This window comes from Cetorhinus maximus, chromosome 17 (assembly GCF_964194155.1).
Source record: "Cetorhinus maximus chromosome 17, sCetMax3.hap1.1, whole genome shotgun sequence".
In the NCBI taxonomy this organism is placed as follows: Eukaryota; Metazoa; Chordata; class Chondrichthyes; order Lamniformes; family Cetorhinidae; genus Cetorhinus; species Cetorhinus maximus.
The window spans coordinates 25,079,069-25,104,327 of NC_135895.1; the positions used below are offsets into that span (position 1 = coordinate 25,079,069).

Genomic DNA, 25,259 nt, shown 5'->3' on the forward strand with positions numbered 1-25,259 from the left:
ATGAATGATTTGCCCTAACGCTGGGGCAAATCATACCCAGTGCACTAGAGGAGTGGGCTTCAACCAACTCAACACCCTTTGTTTTGGATTTCCAGCATCCCGCAGTTTTTTTGTTTTTAACCCTTTAATTCTTGTCAGGCGTTTAAAGCAACATTCTTCGTGTTATTAATAGACCAATAATAATTCTAGGCGGGGTGGGATGTTAGAGAATTGTCTTATTTTAGTTGAGCAATGATTCAGGGGTGAAATGATATTTTGGGAGGGGTGTCAGAGTCCCAGAGATGGCTGTTGTTTTAGTAATGTTCCGGGCGGGAATGATGTGGGGAGAGTAGTGCAGCCTGGTGCAGTCTCTTGTAGTCATGAATCACTGTGCTCCTCTCAGCACAAGTGACGCTTTTCCTTCTTTGCTTTCTCAGTCCAGAAACTCGGCGAGGAGAAAAGGGAGAAGGAAGATTCCCAAGAGAAGATGGAAATTGGTCTTAGTTCCAAGGAAATCTGCCTGAAAGGGATGACTTTTAATCGACTTCACTAAAGGGATTGCCTCAAAGCGAGATATTTGAGGGCAGGGAGAAAAGATTCAGTAAGAGTTCGCGGCAAAGTCTGCGTGGGAACTCCAGGATTTTGCAACGTTTCCAAACCTCTGGATTTTCTCGCAACATTTTATAAGGAAAAACATGATTTTGTTCCAGCTGTATTGGTTGGTGTTTCTTTTTCATATCACAGGTAAGCTCAAATCACTTATTATAAGAAAATCTCGTTTGTTTATTTGTTTAAGGCAACAGACGTTTATGCTTCATTTTTGCCTGATTTTGAATTCAGGTTTTGTATTATTATTAAAAAATGGTTGAAATATTGTACATGTCTAATCCACCCCCCCCCCCCCCCTCCCCTGCCCAATCTTCCCTCAAACAGGTGGCTGAGTGGTTTGGATAATACTCTTCCAATTTGGGGATTAAACTATTCCAACAGGTTCAGTACTGAGCCCCCACTCCCCCCAAACCCGGAGAGATTAGCTCCTGGATCACCGCTAGAGATTACAGCTACAGAAAACTGAAGGAGCAAGGTGTAAGAGAGACTCTATTCATAAGTATTTCGTCTGGGGCAAAAGAAAAGGTACAAACTATGCGAGTTCCCCCTCCCCTCCCCAAACATTAGTTTTGCAATGAAAAGAATTTTAGACTGTGCAATTTCTTTAGCCTGTTTGCAGACGCCCACAGAGCAATGCTCCGCCTGTAGGAAAAAGCCTTGATACTGCAGCCTCACTGGTACATGTGCAACATGGAGCGACAGCGTGTGAACATTTTTTTTACATCCCCCGCTCCCCCCACAACTGAGTTATGTTTTTAATTCTTTCATGGGACGTGGGCGTCGCTTGCAAGAGGCTTACTAGGCAGTTAAGAGTCAACCACATTACTGTGGATCCGGAGTTAACGTGTAGACCAGGTAAGGATGGCAGATTTCCTTCCCCAAAGGGCATTCATTAACTTTGACAACAATTGACGTTAGTTTCATGGTCACCATTTCTAAAATTAATTGAATTTAAATTCTACTAACAGCTATGATGGGGTTTGAACACCTACCCCCAGAGCATTAACTTGGGCCTCTGGAATACTAGCCCAGTGACATTACCACTGTCACCTCTGTGATATTTACCCCTTGTCCGTACTGATTCAATGAAGCATGACCAATGTCTATGCTAGTTGTGCAGTTTAACTATTTTGATCACCAATTTGCTGCTGATTTGGGTAGCAGATGCTTAGCAAAACTGACTAAAGTTCCTATTGGAGGAAATAAACGAGGAAGCAGTAACAAATTCGGAAATGGTTCATTTGAATATGTGTTCAGAGGAAGCGCATAAGAAGAGTCCAGACCGAAAGTTTGGAATTAGGAAGAGTTAGATCATTCAGAAAGAAACAGAAAATTCTGGAAATACTCAGCAGGTCTTTTTATAATTCATTCATGAGATGTGGGCTTCGCTGGCTGGGCCAGCATTTAATGCCCATCCTTAGTTGCCCTTGAGAAGGTGGTAGTGAGCTACCTTTTTGAATCCGCTGCAGTCCATGTGGTGTAGGTACATCCATAATACTGTTAGGGAGGGAGTTCCAGGATTTTGACCCAGTGACAGTGAAGGAACGGCGATGTATTTCCAAGTCAGGGTGGTGAGTGACTTGGAGGGGAACTTCCAGGTGTTCCCATCTATCTGGAAGGTCTGACAGCATCTGTGGAGAGAAACAGAGTTAAACGTTTTGAGTCCATATGACTTCCTCAGAGCTAAAGAGAAATAGAAATGTGATGGATTTTATACTGTTTAAGGGGAGGGGGAGCAGGTGGAGCACAATAGAAGGTCAGGGATAGATGGGATCTTAGAAAAAAAAGATAACCCTTAATTTATAAAAAAAAGGTTTGCATTTATATAGCAGCTTTCATGACCTCAGGAGATTGCAAAGCTCTTTATGACCAATGAAGTACTCTTGAAATGTAGTCACTGATATAATGTAGGAAACACAGGAGCCAATTTGTGCACAGCAAACTCCCACAAACAGCATGACCAAATAACCTATTTTTAATTATGTTGATTGAGTGGGAAATATTTGTCAGGACAGTGGGGACAACTCCCTTACTCTTCTTCAAATATTTCCATGGGATCTTTTATGTCCACCTTAGAAAGCCGAGAGGGCCTCAGCTCAACATCTCAGCTGAAAGGCAGCACCTCCAACAGTGCAGCACTCCCTCACTACTACATCGGACTGTCAACCCAGATCTTTGTGCTGAAGTCTATGGAATTGGACTTCAACCTACAGAGTCAGAAGTGCTACCAACTGAGCATTGGTTCACATGCAAGGATCATATCCAAGTGGGAAAAAATTCAGTGTTGAGGGTAGTAGATGAATGTAAGTTGTTGTGGAAAAGTTCTACATTAAAAAGGAATAGAATTTATGTAAAAACCATTAACAAACTATTCCTACTGTGCAAAAATAGGTCACTGAATATCAGTGATAGGTGAGTAATAAAGTCCTTATCTTGGCTTGTTAAGGCCTTAAGAACATTAAACACTGTGGGTGTACCTGCACCACATAGACTGCAGCGGTTCAAAAAGGCAGCTCACAACCACCTTCTCAAGGGTAATAAAAAATGCTGGCCTAGCCTGCAACACCCATGTCCTGTGAAAGAATAAAAGAAAAGCTGCCCTTTGATTGCTTCACAGTCAAACTGATAAGTGAGTATTTTGCTCCAAGGGTTACGGAGTTGAATGAATGGAAATATATTAAGGCAATATCACAAGCATTGTGACTAGGTTATGGCTCCACTATTGGCCAGTAATGAACCCTGGCACATTCTCTGTGGGAAAAGGAGAAAAAATACCAAACCATAGATAAAAAACATGTTGATGAAGCTAGTTAGCAAACTCATGAGTAATGTGCCCTGTTTAAAAAGCAGTGTCAGAAGTTGGTGTTTTTGAAAGTTACTTGAATGCTGAAGGCACAAAAATTTATTTGTTGGTGGATTTTCAGCTCATAACCACCATATAACTTAAGGATTTAAACACCATCACCCCCTAACTAAATGTAATATTCATCGTGAGTCCAGCTCCATTATAATTAAACTCAAAAATTGTCCTGATTTTGTCTACCAGATATATTCTCAAAAAATAGATTGTTTGTACCAGTTACTGAGCAAATACACTTTTAGGTACTTCTCCATGAATATGTTTAGTTATGCCTTTAATCAAGCACATGTCTGTCACATTTCCAAGTATCATGCTTCAAAATATAATATTTTGTTGTTGCAAAATAATTTTAATAAAGGAAAGAAAGCTTACTCATTTTATGTTGGCTTCTCCTCACCTGAAGCCACAAATTCACAATTGATCTGAACAGTTAACAATTTGCCTAATTAAACCTTCCCATGAGAAATACTGGAACAGAGGCCTTACAGATACAGGCCAGGCTGAACCTAACTCCATTTTTACAGCTAATTACCACAACTGATGTTTCATTCAAACTGTCAAGTTTATATCAGTATCAATGCCCTCAAATCAGGATTTCTCCACTGCTAGATCACTATGTTAACATCTGACCTTGGAAAACCCAACTATAGGTTGGATCCCGACGTTTCACTTAGTACCCAGAAGGGTATCTCTGCCAATACTAGTGCCTGAATTCTTCTGCTCTGCCCAAATGTGGTGTTTCCCAAATGATCTGGCCAAAAATGATGGGATTATAGCTGGAGATCACCAGCTTGGCATGCATTCCACGCAGTCATTACATCTCAATACACTCACATATGTAGCAATTGATGTGAGGTGATATGAGGAAACAATTAAACACAACAAGTTGTTATGATCTGAAATACACTGTCTGAAAGGGTGGTGGAAGCAGATTCAATAGCAACATTCAATTGAGAATTGGATAAATACTTAAAGGGAAGTAAATTTCAGGGCTAAGGGGAAAGAAGAGTGGAGTCGGACTAACTGGATAGCTCTACCAAAGAGCCAGCACAGGCATGATGGGCTGAATGGCCTCCTTCTATGCGGTATCCTTCTATGATTCAATGATTATAGTACAGTTGCAAGTTTAATACCCGTGTCTTTGGTTATGTTATGTGTCCAGAAGTTAATTCCACTGCATTCAGATCATTATTTCCACAAAAGAGTTAAAATGTTCCAAAACTTCAACCATTGTAATATCTGCCTGATAAAGAGTCGACAAAGACAGATGACGCAAACTAGATTGCACTTTAAAAATGTAATAAATGTTTTGCTGTGTGTGCAATAAAATACTGTTAAATGCAAGAAATTGTAGCTCAGTGTAGAATTGCAATTATTCATGAGAAGTTAAAAGATAAAAGGCATCAGAAAGATGCATGAAATGAGAGTTAATTTTTCTTATCTAATGCATTGAGTTGCTCATAATTTTTCTTTTCTAAAATCTTATAAAAACCTATATATTATATATCTATTTTAATAAAAGCCTTCCATTTGCACACATTCCTTGTCAGTGTAACATTTTCTTCCCGTGGGACAATTCCTATCAGGCTTTTTTACACCGTCCTGTTAATTCCAACACACCTTTGAATTGAATTGAATTTCTTTTTGATTTCAGTTGAGGTGTTAAATGATTTTCGCTTAGTCTCTTGTGCTGAACTGCCGAACTAAACAACCGTTAGGTGCCAATCTTTCCTGATAGTTAACTCTGATTGGCTGGAGGGGGTTCATGTTATATGGCCTCTCATGACACAGTTCCCAAGTCTGTCAGACCAGGCGTTTTTCCCCACTTCCCTAATTGCTCCCCTTAGTCCTCAATCCCCTGACCACACACAAGTGCCACTGGCAGCCCTTTGAACCCTGCACTTGAAAGGCTCTGTTCTTGACTCCAACTTAGGGTTGACAACCCTCCAGGATTGGCCTGGGGTCTCCAGGAATTAAAGATCAATCTCCAGGACGGTTGTGTGCAACCCTGGAGAAAAATTATTGGGACGTTAAAAAAACATTTATTTTTTGTCATTTTCTTTGAACATTTCTCTTTACCAGATATAAAAACATTGAAAATGGGCTTTAAAAAAAGCGGTTTGGCTGATAGTGAAGCATCATCCAATTGGGTAATGAGTCTTTTTGCTTTCCAGTTGGCATAAGAAAGGTAGCACATCACAAGGATGGATGTGTTGGCCGACTAATGACTGGAGCATGTGGGCAAATCATGTGATGAAACCTCCATTTAACCACAGTTGGCAACCCTACCATAACTAGAAACCAGCTTTTGAAATGTGGAAGCAGAATTTCATAAATGGATTCTTAAAGGCTTTGGGTAGTCCTTGGTATTTCAAGAGCTACCAATTTAAGTAGCAAGGGACTTCACCAAAGTTGAGGGAAATCCACCTAGATTCTCTGCAATTCAAAAGCTGTTTGTGGCTAGGGCCAGGGCCGGGGCTTTTGTAATGCAGGCGTAAGATCATTAATGGCTTTCCCATTAAGCTTCTGCTTTTTAAACTTCAGATGTTTTAAGTGACAAGGGTCATCTAAATGGACACCAGAGGGGAATTGAAGGCTTATGACATTCATTCACCTTCACGCTTCTCCTTCCTGCTCTCGACCCCTGGTCAGGATGATCAGGCCTTCCTTCATTTGTTGCTCCTGTCCCATTCTGTGTCTTTCTTTACAGCCTGTTATTGTCTCTTACCTTGAGGGCCCATCTTTTTCACTCTTTCCTACAACCTGAAAACTCTTCCCTCTCCAACACAATACTGACAGACCCCAGCACCTCCCAATTAACATCAAACCCAAATGCACACACCGTCCTGCCAAGCGCATTGCCATAACCCCATGCCTCATTAATAGATGTTAAGCCCTCATTAACGTATGCAAGGTGCCGAGTGCCTGTTGAAGGCAGTTGCCTTGAATGCCTGAAAATTAGCCAAGGACAATATAGTGTTGGATGTATTTCAGTCATCCTTAGAGTGCAGGGTATAGCCCTGTGAATTAGGTCACTTTTGTGCCTGTTTTCTGGGTGGAAAACATTCCCAAAGAGGGCCAATTTCAAACCCCATATCTTTTGATTCACCATGGAAAATACCATGGTAGATCTGAGAGTATACATTTTGTGTGTATCCCTTGTCTGTGTTCACTTCCAGTCCACAAAAACTTTACTTCTTGGCTGTTATTGACTGAAAATATCTGCATAAAATTACCATGCTGTAATTACAATCTTTGGTCTGTGGTGGGGCTGAAATGTCTCAAGCTTTGTATCTTCCAGCCTCTCAGCCTGTGCTGCAGAGAAGCACCTAAGCTCCAACTACTTCTCTACATTCAAAGCAAAATACTGAGGTTGCTGGAAATCTGAAATAAAAAGAAAATGCTGGAAAAACTCAGCAGGTCTGGCAACAACTGTGGAGAGACAAAAACAGAGGCCGGAATTTTCCAGCCACCCTTCTCCCCACCCCCTCCCCCACCCCAGCGGCTGGGCTGGAAAGCCATTGAAATCTCCATTCACATCGGCGGGACCGGAGAATTCAGGGGCTGGAAAATTCTGAGCAGAATTAACGTTTCAAGTCCAATTAGGCCCCTCTTCAGTCCTGAAGAGGGGCTGCTGAATTTTTCCAGTACTTTCTTTTTATTTTAACTCGACTTCCCTGCTTGTCAAATTACTTTAAGGTTTGGTACTTTCTAAAAAACCTTTTAAATCATACAAAATCAAGGAATTATACAAAATAAGAACAGAATGTATGCGTTCTCCTAATTTTGCTTCATCTGAAGACAATATTTGTTCTTGAATCTCCATATGAAATACTATGGGAACGTCATTAGTGTGTTTATATCTGGATGTAGTATATTAAATATAATGTATATTTATATCTATATAGAACATATATACCATATACCTGTTTCTTTCTACCTCCAAGAATTTATATTAACGATCCTCCAAGAACCATGTCTACCTCCAATTCTAGCCTCTTGTGCATTCCTGATTTCCTTCACCCCTCCATTGGTGATCATGGGCCCACCAGGCAGGCGGGCCCGACCCAATCTCCGGCAGGCGGGGAGCCGATCCCCGCCGGAGAAGCGGGCCCCGCTGCCATTTTAAGTGCGCTTCCTGTGCGGGCGGTGGGGGGGGATTCCCCAAATGCGAGAGTGCGCTCTTTCGCGCATGCACACGAAAGAGCGCACATCTCCCTGAGGCTAAGTGAGATCAGGGAAATCGCTTACGCTTGTACAAACATTAAAAATAGAAAAAATAATGATTTTGCTGTGCCCCCGCCTTCCTGAATATTTAAATGGGCCGGGATGATGTCGGGGGTTCCCCTCAACGTCATCCCGCGTCATTTTGCGTGTCGGCGAGCAGGCCCCGCCCCCTGTTCGCCGACGGCAAAATTCAGCCCCATGCCTTCAATAGTCTACACCGTAAGCTCTGCAATTTGGTCGGCTAAACTGTGCCCTTCGCCACCTCTCTCTCCTCTTTTGGCGCTTCTCAAAACCTACCTCTCTGACAAGCTTTTGGTAACCTACTCTAATGTCTCCTTCTTTATTTATTTTGCTGATTATAATCCAAGGGCGTCTTGGGTCATTTTATGACATGAAAGATGCTGCATAAATGCAGTTTGTTGTTATATGGAATACATCAAAAATTTTAACTTGTTTATATTTATCCTATTAAAAATCTTACACTTGTTTATGTTTAACCTATTAAAAATCTTACTGGAATTTATATATATATGTTAAAAATCTTCCTGTCAGCCATTGCCATTTTGTGGGGGAGAAATTTATTCACATAGCTTTGCTGTGCAGAATCACATCGATTCCCCGTGTCAGGCAATGCCTCAGGCAGTGCCACAGGCTGCGCAGGCAGTTAGAAGTGGTGCAGGGGAACTAAATTTCTCCTCCTCTATCTCCACTGCAACTGCTGGAAATCTGAAACAAAAACAGAGAATGTTGGAACTAAACTAAATAGAGGGGGCAAAAGATCAACTGTAGAAAGATGTGGTGTATCAAAGAATAGAGACAAGGTAAGAGTGGAAAATAGTAATAGTAGTGATGATAGGGATTGGGTCCTAAATATTGAGGTGTATATGACCTTCAAGAAAAATAGGAAGCTAGTTAAAGGTAGAGGGGTAGCACTGTTAATCAAGGATGCCATTTGTTCAATGGTTAGAGATGGCCTTGGTCCAGGAGATCAGGATGTAGAATCGGTTTAGGTGGAGATGAGGAATCGCAGGGGAAATAAGTCACCACTGGGAGTGGTCTACAGGGCCCCTAACAGTAACCACAATGTAGGACAAAGTATACAAGAAGAAATATTGAGTGCTTGTGATAAAGGGATGGCAGTACTCATGGGTGGCTTTAATCCATACATAAACTGGATAAATTCAATTGGCAGTAGTAGCCCAGATGAGGAGTTCATAGAATGTTTTCGAGATAGTTTCTGGAATCAACCAAGAGCAGGTTATATTAGACTTGGAGTTGTGTAATGTGACAGGATTAATTAATGACCTCAGAGTAAAGGCACCACTAGGTAGCAGTGACTACAATATGATTGAATTTTACATCCAGTTTGAAAGGGAGAAGTGTGGGCCTAAAACTAGTATTTTAAACTCAGATAAGGGCAACTATATGTTCACGAAAGCTGAGCTAGCTGAAGTGAACTGGGATATTAGGCTAGGGGATAGATCAATAGAGAAGCAATGGCAAACGTTTAAGGGGATATTTCAGAATACTCAGAATAAGTTTTTTAAAAATTTTATTTGTTCATGGAATGAGGGTGTCGCTACCTAGGCCAGCATTTATTGCTCATCCCTAATTGCCCTTGAGAACAGGGTGGCTTGCTAAGCCATTTCAGAGGGCATTTTTTAAGAATCAACTACATGGCTGTGGGTCAGAAGTCACATTTAGGCTAAACCAGGTAAGGATGGCAGATTTCCTTCCCTAAAGGACGTTATTGAACCAGATGGGTTTTTACAACAATTGACAATGGTTTCATGGTCCTGGGTCACCAGAGCATTACCGTGGGTCTTTGATTACCAGTCCAGTGACAATACCACTACGCCACCACCTCCCCAGTATATTCCTACTGTAAATAAAAATTCTAAAGGGAGGACCCACCATCCATGGTTAACTAAAGAAGTTAGGGAAAGCATCAAATTTAAGGAAAAAGCAAAGAACTGCGCAAAAATGAGTGGCAGGTCAGATGATTGGTCAGAATATAAAGAACAGTAGAGAATGACTGCAAGGTTAATCAGGAGAAGGAAATTAGAGTATGAGAGGAAGCTAGCTAGAAATGTAAGAATGGATAGCAAGAGTTTCTAAAGGTGTTTAAACAGAAAAAGAGTAGGTAAAGTGAGTGTTGGTCCTCTAGAGAGTGACAACGGGGAGTTAATAGTAGATAATAAGGAAATGGCAGATGAAATGAACAAATATTTTGCTTCTGTCTTCACTATAGGGGATGCAAAAAAATTCCAGTAGTAGCTGTAAATCAGGAGATGAAGTGGAGACTGAAACTTGAGGCAGAATTTTGCCTTTGGCAGGCGGGCTTGGCAGGAGCGAGCAGGAGCGGTCGGGAAGCCGACCGCCACCCGCGATCAGGCTGCGACCATGATTTCACGCTGGTGGGCTGGTTAAGGCCCACCCAAGGTGAAATGCGTGCTGCAGCGCTCAGCACTGCCTGTGTGGCCTGAGGGAAGGAGGGTGGTACTTTAATGGCCTTAATAGCCTGTTAGTTGTCAGCGGGCGCACTGCCGACTCCCGTGTGCACCCGCTGACCGAAATATTGCACAAGTGCGCAATGATGTCAGGATGCTCAGCTAGCGCCATCACGTGTCATTTTATACTCGTTTGGGTCGGGTGCGCACTTGCCCGACGAGGTAAAAATCCTGGCCTTGGTGAAATTACAATCAGTAGGGAAGTGGTACTAAGCAAACTGATGGAGTTGCGGGCTGATAAGTCTTCAGATCCACATGGACTTCACCCTACAGTCTTAAAAGAGGTGGCTAATGCGGTAGTAGATGCATTGGTGTTAATTTTCCAGAATTCCCTAGATTCTGGAAATGTTCCATCAGACTGGAAAGTAGCAAATATAACCCCTCTATTCAAGACGGGAGGGAAACGGAAAACAGGAAACTGTAGGCCAGTTAGCTTGGAGTCTGTCATGGGGAAGATGTTCGAGTCAATCAATAAAGAGGTTACAGCTGGGCACTTAGAAAAGCCCAAGGTAATCGGGAAGAGTCAGCTTGGTTTTATGAAAGGGAAATCATGCTTAACCAATTTATTAGAGTTTTTTGAAGGAGTAACATGTGCAATGGAGTGGATAGAAGGGACCCTGGAGACATACTTTTCTTGGATGTCCAGAAAGTACCTGATAAGGTTATTGTGGAAAATAAAAGCTCATAGTATATGGAATAGCCTATTAGCCTGGATAGAAGATTGGCTGGTTGGCAGAAACAGAGAGTATGCATAAATGGGTCTTTGTCTGATTAGCAGGATGTGACAAGTGGAGTCCCGCAAGGGTCTGTGCTGTGGTCTCAACTTTTTACAATTTATATCAATGGCTTAGGTGAGGGGAGCAAAGGTATGGAAGCTAAATTTGCGACAACACAAAGATTGGTAGGAAATTATGTTGTCAAGAAGACATAAGGAGTTTGCAGACGGATATAGATAAGTTGAGTGAGTGGGCAAAAATCTGGCAGATGGAGTGTGATGTGGGAAAATGTGAAGTTATCCACTTTGGCAGGAAGAATAAAAAAGCAAAGCATTACTTAAACGGAGAATGATTGCAGAATTCCCAGGTGCAGAAGGTGTTCTCGTGCACGAGTCACAAAAGTTAGTATGGAGGTACAGCAAGTAATCAAGAAGGCTAATGGAATGTTATCCTTTATTACGAGAGGAACTGCACATTAAAGTAAGGATGTTATGCTTCACTTATACAGGGTGTTGGTGAGATCGCATGTTGAATACTGTGTGCAGTTTTGATCTTCTTATTTAAGAAAGGATGTAAATGCGTTAGAGGCAGTTCAGAGGAGGTTTACTGGATTGATACCTGGAATGAGTGTGTTGTCTTATGAGGAAAGGTTGGACAGACTGGACTTGTTTCCACTAGAGTTTAGAAGAGCGAGGGCTGACTTGATTGAAGTTTATAAGATCCTGAATGATCTTGACAGGGTGGATGTGAAAAGGATGTTTCCTCTTGTGGGTGAGTCCAGAACTAGGGGGCACTGTTATAAAATTAGGGGTCGCCCTTATAGGACAGAGATGATGTGGTAATCTGAGGTGCAATACACCTTTAAAAGAATGTGAGCAGATTGACCACGTGACTGTATTACCCGATTGCTGTGTAGCGCGGGCTACAATGTTAATCAGTAGTTTAGAACAGTCTGGTTGGAGAAGCACACATGTTTTAGTGCTCTGTTACTTGTGTAAATAAACAGCATGTGCTTCATCTTATATTGATCTCTGCATCTGTAGTATATTGTTTGCCAACTCATCCATTGGTAGATAGGCGTGCAGCCGTGTTCACGAGCAAAGCGAGCTGATAGAAGGAACATAACAACTGGCGGTGAGGCAAAACACAACCAGTCAATGACACCAAGGAAAGCTGCGAAAATTCCACTGAATTTTCAACGATTATGGTGAGGGCCGTACCTTGCAGGCTGATTGTAAGTATGGCCCTCACCATAGTCGTTGAAGTTATCTCCCTCTGGTATGCCACAGTTTGACCGTATTGAACCGTTTGATCAGACCATCAATGACATTTTATTGAACGCCTTGTGTTTTTTTTGGCCAACTACATACCGGGGGAGGAGAAGAGGCGAGTGATCCTCTTATCGACATGTGGCAGTAAAACATACGGCCTAATTCATAGTCTAATGGCATCCAACACCTCAGATTCCAAGAGCTTTGATGAGTTGGTAAATCTTGTGAAAAACCACTTTCAGCCAAAACTCTCGGTAACAACGCAGCGATTTAAATTCAATTCGAGATTTTCTGCCCCTGGAGGGACAGTGCTATGTAGCAGCTTTGAAACAACTAACAGAGCACTGTGAGTTTGGGACATCGATTAACGACATGTTAAGAGACCAATTAGTATGTGGAATTAATGAAGACATCATTCAAAAAATGTTGTCAGAAACGAATTTAGACTTCAGCAAGGTGCTGGAGTTGGCACTCGTAATGGAATGCACAGTCAGGGATACAGAAGCAATCAAGGGAGCACAAAATGGCACCGTCCGTCATGTTAACAGACCAACAAAAAGCAATGGTTTAACAGAGAAAAGCCACATTATTAATGGCAGAAATGGAACCAGACAGCCTGCAAGTGAACGACAATTTAAAGGAATTGAGTGTTTCTACTGCCATCGCAATGGGCACATTATGCGATATTGTAAAGACAGATTGAGACAAAGTTTTTAACAAAAAGGTAGAAATCGTGAAACCCACATAATAGAGGAACCAGAAGAAACAGAGTCAGATATTTACTCACTACACAACTTAGAAATGGGTGAAGCAGAGCAAATCTACATGACAGTGGAAGTCAATAGAAAACCCATCCAAGTGGAGGTGGATACAGGGAGATCCACAACAGTTATAGGGGAACATACATTCACATATCTGAATGGAGGAGACCACTCCTAAATCTGGAAAATTCACATGCTAAATTAAAGACGTACACTGGTGAAGACATATGAGTAAGAGGTATATGCAAGGTTCCAGTACAGTACGAAAATCAGCCTGTTAATCTACCTCTAACAGTGATAGCAGGCAGAGGACCGAGTCTCCTCGGAAGAAACTGGTTAAGAGAGATTAATCTTGAGAGACTACTGAGATCTCAATCAAAAGCAGGAAACATTACTGTTTGGATAGGGAGTATGTAAAGACTCACCAAAAGGAACTCATAGAGCTGATGCTTCAGGACAGAGTTTGAGTTGAAGTTAGTAACCTCCAAAAAGAAAAAGAAAACCTGCTGAAGGACTTTCGCATATTGCAAGATTCCCTCAGATCCCAGTTTGTACCACTAAAAAGATATGAGGGAGAACAGGAAGATTTCAGCATATCTCTGGCCGGGATGAAAAATAAATTAGCCGAGAAAAGACAGCAATATTTAATTTCCAAGAAACAACTAACAAATATAAAAAAGAACTGGAAGAACTGAAGAATCAGCTACGTAAAAGGCAATAAGTTTTAAAAATAGAGACCCCTGAGTTTTCAAAGGATCTGACAGATGAGGAAATGCTGGAAGACTCAAGCACTGAGTTCACTCAAATTAAGCCCATACTTGAGCCTAGTCTGGCCAATAGGGAAATTGAAAAGAAAGCCGAGATTTAAGTCAGCGCTGCCAGGAAGAAAACCCAAGAAAAGAAGACATGTAGGAAGAAAAAGCAGAATTATTAACAAGGCCCCAAAATTCATACCCTGCTGCATTTAGGTTTGCCCAACATCCTGATTTTGAGAACCATCCTGAGAGTTGACCTTCTCATTGCTGAACTTGGAGGAGAGGAGCAGCAGGAGTGCATGCGATTGGGCCGTAAAGAGGGTGAAAGCATTCCCATTGGAGTCTACACCATATGTGGGAGGAACTCCACTTGGTTTGGAAGTACCTATAGGATAGCTGAGCCTGAGAGATTCGAAGAGACAAACTTACAGGTTCCTACTGGGAAGCCTAGTGGACAGATAGCTCCTGAGAGGGAGGCCTCAGATAAACCATCCGAAGTCATAGAACTATGACATTTGACACATTTGAAGAAGCCTCCAGAGAGACTGAATTTGTAAATAGTTTATTTATGTGAAGTTTATACTGTAAAGATTGTAAATTGTACTTTTGAGTAAAGGGGGAGGGATGTGGTAATCTGAGGTGCAATACACCTTTAAGAGAATGTGAGCAGATTGACCACATGACTATATTACCCAATTGCGGGCTATAATGTTAATCAGTAGTTTAGAATGGGGTCTGGTCAGAGAAGCACACATTGTGTTAGTGCTCTGTTACTTGTGTAAATAAACAGCATGTGCTTCATCTTATATTGGTCTCTGCATCTGCAGTATATTGTTAGCCAACTCACCCATCGGTAGATAGGCGTGCAACCATGTTCACAAGCAAAGTGACCTATCAGAAGGAACATAGCTGATGAGGAGAAATTTCTTCCCTCAGAGGGTTGTGCGACCTTGGACCTCTCTGCCTTAGAGAACAGTAGATGCTGGGTCATTGAATGTTTTTAAGGCAGGGGTAGATAAATTCTTGTTAGGCAAGGGAATGAAGGTTATTAGTGGAAGATGGGAATGCGGAACTCGAAACACAAACAGATCAGCCATGATCCTATTAGATGACGGATCAGGCTTGAGGGGCCCAATGGCTTACTTCTGCTTCTATTTCATATGTTTGTATGGAAAAGTAAGTATTGGTGGAGTGAATAGAGGAGTACATTTTTCAGGTGTGGATCCACCTTCTGAAGGGTCCACACCTGTAACATATATTTTATTGGGTCCTGTTAGATAAAATACAAAGGAGGAAGACTCACCAGAAGAGCAGCCTGTTGTCCATATTCTGTAAATGCTGTCCCATGCTGGCTGCTAATGGAGATGGGACACAGGTTACAGTTTGGGACAATTAGCCCATTCATTCAAAAATAAAAATAAAATTACCTGGAAAAACTCAGCAGGTCTGGCAGCATCTGTGGAGAGGAACACAGTTAACGTTTCGAGTCCGTATGACTCTTCAACAGAACTAAGTAAAAATAGAAAAGAGGTGAAATATAAGCTGGTTTAAAGGGGGGGGCGGGGGGGGGAGGTGGGTAGAGCTGGATAGAGGGCCAGTGATAGTTGGAGATAGCCAAAAGATGTCATAGACAAAAGGACAAAAAGGTGTTGAAGGTGGTGATATTATCTAAGGACTGTGCTAATTAAGGGTAGAAAGCAGGACAAGCAAGGTACAGATATCCCTAATGGGGGTGGGGTGGGGTGAAGGGAAGGGATCGAAATAGGCTAACAGGTAGAGATAAAACAATGGATGGAAATACATTTAAAAATAATGGAAATAGGTGGGAAAAGAAAAATCTATATAAATTATTGGAAAAAAGGGGGGGGTTCGGAAAGGGGGTGGGGATGGAGGAGAGAATTCATGATCTAAAATTGTTGAACTCAATATTCAGTCCAGAAGGCTGTAATGTGCCTAGTCGGAAGATGAGGTGCTGTTCCTCCAGTTTGCGTTGAGCTTCACTGGAACAATGCGGCAGGCCAAGGACGGACATGTGGGCAGGGTGGAGTGTTGAAATGGCAAGCGACAGGGAGGTCTGGGTCATGCTTGCGGACAGACCGAAGGTGTTCTGCAAAGCGGTCACCCAGTCTGCGTTTGGTCTCTCCAATGTAGAGGAAACCGCATTGGGAGCAACGAATGCAGTAGACTAAATTGAGGGAAGTGCAAGTGAAATGCTGCGTCACTTGAAAGGAGTGTTTGGGCCCTTGGATGGTGAGGAGAGGGGAAGTAAAGGGGCAGGTGTTGCACCTTCTGCGGTTGCATGGGAAGGTTCGTCACAATTTTAGATCATGAACTCTTTCCTCCATCCCCACCCCCTTTCCAATCCCCCCTTTTTTTCCAATAATTTATATAGATTTTTCTTTTCCCACCTTTTTCCATTATTTTTAAATGTATTTCCATCCATTGTTTTATTTCTATCCTTTAGCCTATTTCGATCCCTTCCCTTCACCCCACCCCACCCCCACTAGGGCTATCTGTACCTTGCTTGTCCTGCTTTCTATCCTTAATTAGCACATTTCTTAGATAATATCACCACCTTCAACACCTCTTTGTCCTTTTGTCTATGACATCTTTTGTCTATCTCCACCTATCACTGGCCCTCTATCCAGCTCTACCTGTACCCCCCCCACCGCCCCCCCCACCACCAAACCAGCTTATATTTCACCTCTTTTCTATTTTTACTTAGTTCTGTTGAAGAGTCATACGGACTCGAAACGTTAACTGTGTTCCTCTCCGCAGATGCTGCCAGACCTGCTGAGTTTTTCCAGGTATTTTTATTTTTGTTTTGGATTTCCAGCATCCGCAGTTTTTCGCTTTTAGCCCATTCATTCGTTCACTGATCACTGCCTAACTGCTCCAGCAACAAATCAATGAACTCATCGCCCAACACTGCAACTTTCAGGCAGTCAAATGTGTTAGAGTCTCAAAAACAATGGAAAGGCATTTCATGGGATGGTTGCCGCATAGAGTCAATCACACGCACGTCCCCAAGGCATTGAATAGCAACCATTAAACGTGTCCCCTGCTGGCTGGATTGCTTTTAAAATGGAGCTTAAGAGCAAGAAGTTGACATGTAGGTGTTTGTAGGCCACTCCTGACCATGAGTAGGTATGAATAAAGTTCTTCAGAAACAGCAAGTGTAGCAAAGGATTTGTGCAGCATTTATCTTCTGCCACTGCACTGTAACAGGAAGTCGATGCTGCTGACGTCCTTTTTATGTTCCTGGAATAGACATGTGTGTGGTGCCTCTGATGTCATTGTTATTTGTACATTGTCCGTTGAATGCTCACCACCTTCGCTGCCCTTCTCACCACTTTGATCACCATGCCCTTGCCACTTTTTTCCCCACCCCCTTGCTGCCCCACTCACCACTTCACTTGCTGCTATACACAAGATCTGAACACTTCAATAAACAAGACTTGTACCATAAATGTATATGTAAGTTTTAAACAATCTGCACTTTCTGTGTTACATTTAGTTCAATTTCAGTGTTCTTTGATGCCAGCAGCTACCTGCAACAACACTGGCATTAATGTCACAGGCATGTGTGGTGGGTGCGCCCCCTGCAGTTGCAGTGGCAGCAAATGCAGCTGATGACAGCACCCACTCTGTCTGTAGGTTGTCACAGCGGTGCTGCTGGTATCATCGTTGTGCGTCAGTTGCCCGTTGAATACTCACCCCACTTGCCGCTTTTTGCCTGTCAATCTGCTCGCTGCCCCGCTCGCTGCTTTGCCCACTGCCTCTCTTGCTGCCTCACTCACATCCATGCTCGCCAGCCCGCTTGCCATCCCCTCACTGCCCCACTTGCCGCTTCACTTCATAATGCTACCTTGATCGCCACTCCCCGGCTGCCCTGTTCACTGCTTCACTCGCCTCTATACGCAAGATCAGAACACTTCAATAACCAAAACTTCTACCTTAAATATGTAGCTAAGCCTTAAATAAACTGCACTTTCTGTATTAGCATTAAGTTTAATTTCAGTGTTCTTGGATGCAGGCAGCTACCTGCAGCATCGCTGGCACTGATGTCCCAGGCACGTGTGGTGATTGCGCCCCCCGCAGTTGCAGGGCAGCAAAAACAGCCTCTGGGCAGCCCATGGAAGGGCTAGTGGTGGCAAATATTACACCCTGTTGAAAAGAAGTGAAAGGGATCATGCAGATAACAATAGGCAAGTTAGCCTCACATCAGTAATAGGAAAGCTGCTGTAAGCCACGATAAGAGATAGCAGCACTGAACAATTCAAAAGACACGGGCTAATCAGCAACTGTCATTGGATTTGTAAAGGGCATTCATTGTCCATTAATTTTATTGATTTTTTTTCTTCTGTATGTTGTTGAACAAATAGACAAAAGGAATTGAGTGACCTGATATATAGGTGTTTTAGAAAAATGATAAAGCGTCACATAAGACACTTGTTTCAAAGATGAAAGCCCATGCTGTCAACGTTGCCCCTTAATCTCAGAATCACAGAATTGTTACAATGTAGAAGGAGGCCATTCAGCCCATCATGTCTGCACCGGCTCTCTGAGCATTTTAACTTAGTGCCAATCTCCTGCCTTTTCCCCGTAACCCTGCACGTTGCTATTAAAGATAAAATGGAGCCTCGGACAGAGGGTTGACAACAATGAACAGGAATAAAAGATGTTTCTCATATTAACAAGGTGGAGCTGGCAGTGAGCCCAGGTTCTGCTGGTGTCCCTCTTGCTCTCCATATAAATAAATAATTTGGATACTCAGCGAGGAAATAACACCAGAATTTTCTGATAATAAGTCAGGGGATAGAAAAGCGCAGGAAACTTCCAGATGACATGAAATTTCAGAAAAATGAGGAATTCCATAATTGGACCCTAGCAGAACAGAGAATTTGAGGGATGCAAATAGATGGATCTTTAAAAAGGGAATTGGATGAGGAAAATGTCATGAAAAGGCAAAGAGGATTCTTGTTCAATGTGCAGCACACTCAATACAGAAACAAGGAAACAATGATGAATTTGTGTAGGACATTGATTAGTCATGCTAGAAGTATTGTGTGTTTTGGATATTTTATGGAAAACTTGCACAGTGGATTCATTACAGTGACACTAGGAATGGGAGAATTTAGTCATGATGAGACAGTTGGAAATACTAGAGATATGTTCCTTAAAGCAGAGAGAGTTCAAAAACAATCGAACAGTGGTAGCTGAAAAATGATGGAAAGACTAGGGGGACAAATCACGAGGGAATATGGAAATTCACTGGTTGGTGAATTGTTAATTAGCTGGTGAAAAATTCATTTCAAATGTGATAAGGTTGAGAATTGAACACATGACATTTCATCGAGAGTCATGTGGAGTGACTACCTTGCACGCCTTTCTCTGCCGGCATCAGGCACCAAACAGTTGTCCCGATAGTGTTCCCAATTTTGGTGGAAAATTTTCCAGGAGGATTCATCATATGACTTCCTAACTTCAATCATTGCTTTCAGTCAAGCCGTTTTCTCCCCCATCTCAATATGTTTATGCCCGAAACAAAGGTGACATACACCCTTTGCGCAGTCCATTGTCTCCTGAGATGGATGGATGCCAATAATAATAAACAAAAATGTTCAAAGAAAAGTTGAAGAAAAAAAATCTTTTTAATGCCCCATGATTTCTCTCCTGGGCTGCGCGTAGCAGTGTCCAGGAGATGAGTCTCTAATTCTTCAGGACTCCAGGATAATCCAGGAGGATTGGAAACGATGTGTTTTGGTGTAGCTCACGCACTGGGGGCGTACAACCTTGGCTAGGTCCAATGCCAAACAGCCCTCAGGTTGGATGTAGCCAGCAATTGGGGTGAGGCTGAGTGGGGTGGAATTAAAGGATAAACTGAGGGGGTACGACCCAGTTGACAATAATCAGCAATATTTTTGTAGAACAACAAGGAGTAAACTGGCTCTTTCTGGCTCCACCAAAATAAAACTTTGGAGGGGTTTTGTGGCCTCCAGCAATCCCTTCAAGGAACACTAATGAGGGTGCTCGAAAACTGGTACAACTACGTGTAGCTTGTGAGACACAATCTCTGACTGTGCATAGCTGAATTTTGTTCTGGGCTTTACTGCTGGCGTGGGACCCTGAACTACTAAGATTAGCAGCTTAAGCCTGTTTCAGATTGTTGGACTGCTAGTCTACATAGGCGCTCACCTGAATATGAAATCAGGAGGGCCATAGGTAGTAATGGGGTGGCTGAGGTTCTTCCCATTCCTAGATTTTGAAATACTGTCAGTACAGTACATCGATTATATCTTAAAATTTGTGCATGAGAAGGTATATGCATTTAAGTGAAAACTCATTCTAAGTACCTGCAGTACCTGTTACTCCCATAGGTGATGCTATGATAGGCATATCCAAAATTAAAGGTTTTATGCTGTGTAACGCACAGCTGTTATTTTAGAATGAGAGTACTGCATAATCTGGCCACAATTTTCTCAAAGTGCTGTCTGAGGTTATTTTCAATCCCCAATCCATTTCCTGCAATAACCGAAAACTCAATGTCCAAAGTAAAGGCTCACACAAAATGTTTTAAAATCGAAAAATGGCATATTCTACAATAACATGACTCAATTTATCAATTTAATTGTCTTTTGTGTTTTTTAATGCCTTCATTAAAGTTTTCACTTGAAGGCCTCAGCCTCTCTCAAAAGCCTGAGGTTAGACTTAGGGATTTGGTGATGCTGCATCTGGGTAAAATCTGTTACGACCAGGTGAGGGGGGGTGGTGAAATGACCCCACTGTTCTCCCACTCCTCGTTTGACCATAACAGGGTTTTTTCTTTAAGAAGTTAGAGAGGCTGTGCTTTACCAATTCCATAAGAGTCCCACTATTTAAGTGTCGAGGTTGTAGAGAATTCAAGGTTTTCTTAGGTTAAACAAAGAACGAGATAAATTTTTTGAAACTATTCCCGAGCTAACAAAAAAGAAAATGCGACACCATTCATACAGTCACACACATTCGTCTGGGCCCATGCACACACAAATACAGATAGCAGAGTAAGAGGATAGGCTTATAAGGATTTTAAAGACCATGAAAGAAAAGACAGAGTATACAATTAGCTGTCCTTGATTGGCCTCAATGTGGTAATTCGACAATGTGGCCATTTAGCTTAACTGTTCTCCTGGATGCAGTTGTATGGAGCAGATTTTCACGGTGCAAAAAAATCTTGGTTCGCAGTCGTTTTCTCCTCAGGGTGGTCATTTTGCAAACTGGGCAGAGTGTACTTCCAAAGAGAGAGAGAGAAGGCACATAGCTCCTGTTTCAGTACAGCTTTTCACTTTCTTTTCACTTCTGCCTCTCTCCTGCTTGACAGGGGTTCCCTTGAAATACCTTGCTAGTTCAGAGGGAGCTTGATTAGTTCATGTCTGCTGCAGTTATTGTTTCAGAACAGGTAATTGAATTTTGATTTCTCATCTCAGAAACATTTGCAAAGTCTCAGTATGGTGTGAATAGTTGGTGGAAGGGGTATTTCATGCTCCCCAGGTGGTTGATTGTCAGTCTTCATTCCAACTTTGTGGAATGGGAAATTGTGCTTTGTAGCACCTCAGCCTGTCTGGGCTGTTTCTTTAAAAAGAACCCGATTGTCTGTATGGGGTTCCAGTTTAAAATCCAGCCAGTGAAAATATCATTAATCATACCTTCAAAACACACATCCTTGTGACAAATGCCTGGCTTTTACATGTGTTAGTAACAGGACTAATGCCTGCTTGATACCACTTTACCAGATGTGTTTGCCCTGGGTTGAACAAAACATGACTAATGTCACCTTCCTATATTGCACCAGTTGAAACAGAACTGCTGGAGGTGGCCACCATAAAGATACATTTGAAAACTGAGCTGAATATGGGTGGGTGGAATATTACGCCAACCCCTCCCCACCCCACCCCACTGGCATATCTGAAGGCTGGAGGGTGACTAGCCCAGCGCTTTCCTGCCCACCCCTGAGTTGTCCCTCATATTAGCGAGTAGGTGCTGCCAGCGTGTCTGCCCTAAGGCCTATTGAGGCCCCTAGGTTGCCAATTAAAGGCCACTTAAGGGCCTCTTTCTGCTTCCACTGCCATTAAGGTGGGCAGAGAATGTGGAAGGAAAGTAGCCAGCCGCTACTTTCCCAACTCAGAATAAAAGGCGGGAAGGAAGGGGGGTTGGTTACCTCCTTTGGGGGGATCTCCCCAAGATGGGACCCTCCCTTTTGTGCCTTCCCGATGGCCTCTCGAACACGATTCCCTCACCCTTGAAACCACCCCCCCCTCTCTTGTCAGATTCTCTGATCCCACCCCGACCAAAAATTCTGGACTTACCATAAATTCCAGTATCTATGATCTTTTTCTCAGAGCTCCCGTGTAGTCCCAGAAGCGGCCACTACTGAGTCTGGTGCTGCTGGGATGACTCAGCTGTCAGCCGATCCGATTGGCTGGCAGTTCTTGAGAGCTTTACTTCCTGTCCCTGAGGGGCAGAAGTCCCATCCTTCCCTTGGTAAGGTCACCCCAGCATATTGTCACTGCGGAGCAGCCTGTTTTAAAGTTGCTGAGGAATACACATTCTTGTAAAATTCACCCTGTGGAATCGGGAAGAGCTTAAGTGCTCCTTTCATTTCCATTGCAACTCTGAAGATCATTACCCGTACCCTCTCAGCCCCTACCTATCCCAATCACTGCACCCCTTTTCCAGCCAACATGTTCTCCTGTCACCCCCACGCTTCAGACTCTACTTGAGGGTCTCTGCCAGCAATGAAGATACAAAATTGAAATGCTCCTTCCTGGTGAGCTGCATGAATGAGAATGCCCAGCTGACAAGTGGCAAGTAACATTCGCGCCACACAAGTGTCGGGCAATGACCATCTCAAACAAGAGAGAATCCAACCATCACCCCTTGATGTTCAGTGGCATTACCATCACTGAATCCTCCACTATTAACATCTCCATGTTATCATTAACCAGAGGCTAAACTGGACTAGCCATATAACTACTGTGGCTACAAGAGCAGCTCAGAGACTAGGAATCCTGCGGCAGGTGACTCGCCTCCTGACACCCCAAAGCCTGTCCACCATCTCCAAGGCACAAGTCAGGAGTGTGATGGAATACTCCCCACTTGCCTGGATGAGTGCAGCTCCCCACACTCAAGAAGCTTAACACTATCCAGTACAAAGCAGCCCGCTTGATTGGCACCACATCCACAAACATTCACTCCCTCCATCACCGACGCACAGTGGCAGCAGTGTGTACCATCTACAAGATGCACTGCAAGAATTCGCCAAGGCTCCTTTGACAGCACCTTCCAAACCCACGACCACTACTATCTAGGAGAACAAGGGCAGCAGATACATGGGAACACCATCACCTGGAAGTTCCCAAAAAGTCGCTCATTGTCCTGACTTGGAAATATATCATCGTTCCTTCACTGTCGCTGGGTCAAAATCCTGGAACTCCCTTCCTAACAGCACTGTGGGTGTACCAACACCACACGGACTGCAGCGGTTCAAGGAGACAGCTCCACACCACCTTCTCAAGGGCAACTAGGGATGGGCAATAAATGCTGGCCCAGCCAGTGAAGCCCACATCCCGTGAATGAATTTTTAAAAAGTGTCTGCAGCTCTTTTTTGCACATACATGAAGCCCAAAACCCAATATGGGCCTTGGGCCTATGCCATTCTGGTGCAGGAATCACACTGTGAGTGGAAACCAATTTTCTGGCTGATATCTTAGTCCAGAGCTGTAACTCTAAATTGCTACTGTACAGTTAGAGTATTTGCACTACTTTCCTCAGGATGCTTCAGTATCATTGAGTATTAGCATGATATTTGTCTTTATCATTTTCTTTTAAGAATTGTGTTAAACAAGAGAATAAATTTAAATTCATTGAAGTAAATTTATATTGAATTATTTTTTAAAGGGAGACTAGGCACACGTATCTGAATAAGAGAATGAGAACAATGTTAGAATTCCAATGACAAACCTCCTGTAGCTTCTGTTTTCTGTTCTATTTACTTCAGAAAATGTATTAAGAGAGAATTTTTAAAAAAGTTGTAGAAAGCCAACTAATTATCCAGTTGTGTTTTGTTGATAGTTCAAACTTTTTTAGATAGCAGTACCTATGAGATAGAGGGACAATCTTGTCTTTAGTAAGCGGGTGACACAATTAGCACCTTCTTTTAGATTTCTCCCCATCTTTACTTCTGAAGCAGTGACTCACTATCGCCCATTTTACACTATCTCACAAAGTCAAGGTCTACTTCAGAGAGTGCGAAAAAGTGAGGAATAGTAGAGGAGAGAGAGACAGAAAGAAAATAAATTTGAAAACATGCAAGTGTCCTTCTAAGGGAAATGAAAGGAGGTAGCTAGGAGAAAGGGAAAAACTTTGACAGCGATGGAGTGCCTAGCCTTTGCTCGGAGGTGGGGGTGGGTGGGGTATAATGAATGGAGGATCCTGGGTTAAAGGTGAAATGAGTGACATAAGAGCAAAGGGGGAAGGGTAGGATACAGGATTGAGCAGATAATTCAAAGGGGAGGAGGTAGGATTATTATTGGGATTGGGAAGGTGCTTAGAAGGCAATGTGATAATGGGAAAGTTAAGGGGTAGGCAGTCGGCTGGGGTTGAGGGAGTGAGTGGAAACATGACTAACTGCAGGAGGAGGTGGAAAGAGATCCACTGAGGTCGTGCTTTCGCCACAGCCCCCATCATATGAATATAGATATGTTTTAAATTGTTTGAATATAGAACAAAGACAAAACAATTAATGTTGGCAGAATTGATTTAAGATTGCAGATCTTATATTTTAATCAGAATAACACTGGGATAATAACGTTGGAGCTGGATGAAATTTTAGACAATGGAACAGGACATATGCCTGTCTGGTTGTGTATGTTCAGCAATCTCTTTAATGACCTAAGGGTCATAAACCTCCCAACACAGTTAAACTCAGCAAGAATTAGACAATGTATGCTTATTTTCAAAATTGTGAAAATGAGATATAAAGCAAAAACCAAAACTTAGTTAGGAACTTTAGCTATCAATGAGGAGCTACCTTGAACAGCCTGGATAGTCAATCACTCCTGAATCCTGGGAAACACTTTACACATAATTCTCTAGACACAAAACTGGCATGTGTGTGCTGCTCTGAGTCTTTAAGTAAATATTTTGACAATAAATGAAGTTAATTGTCAGAGACAATTGTGAGCGAGGTTTTTCCTTTCAGGATTCTGTAATCAAAGTAATAAGGAGTAATCAACACTCACCCCATTGATCACTCCTCTCTTTAGAGGAGCTAGGCTAATCCAGAACTGGATTCTGATTGCAGCTCCTTCACAGCTTTGTAGTGTAAGAGAGAGAAAATGCTGAACGCCCCTGTTTCCAAAGGCCTGCACAGCACCCTCCATCACAGGCTGAATTGATTCTTAGGGCCTCTGTTTCCAAAGGACAACTTAACAGGTAACAGCATCCTTCCCTCACCCTAGCTATATCAAAGTTCTGACCTGTTTCTGAAGACTCACTCACTTTTCCGCTCCTTGCCCCCACCCCATTGAGATG

General features: G+C 42.7%; 1 protein-coding gene across 3 annotated transcripts in view; it reads left to right on the plus strand.

Moving 5' to 3' along the window:
- The first annotated feature begins 242 nt into the window (after positions 1-242).
- Positions 243-25,259, plus strand: part of tie1 (tyrosine kinase with immunoglobulin-like and EGF-like domains 1) — a 93,032-nt gene continuing 68,015 nt past the window's right edge. For 2 of the 3 annotated variants that reach the window (XM_078560852.1, XM_078560854.1), the window contains exon 1: positions 243-723. In XM_078560852.1, coding sequence (XP_078416978.1) covers positions 675-723 — 49 coding nt within the window. In that variant the 5' untranslated portion in view covers positions 243-674. The remainder of the gene's footprint in view (positions 724-25,259) is intronic. The other variant, XM_078560853.1, reaches the window with a different exon arrangement.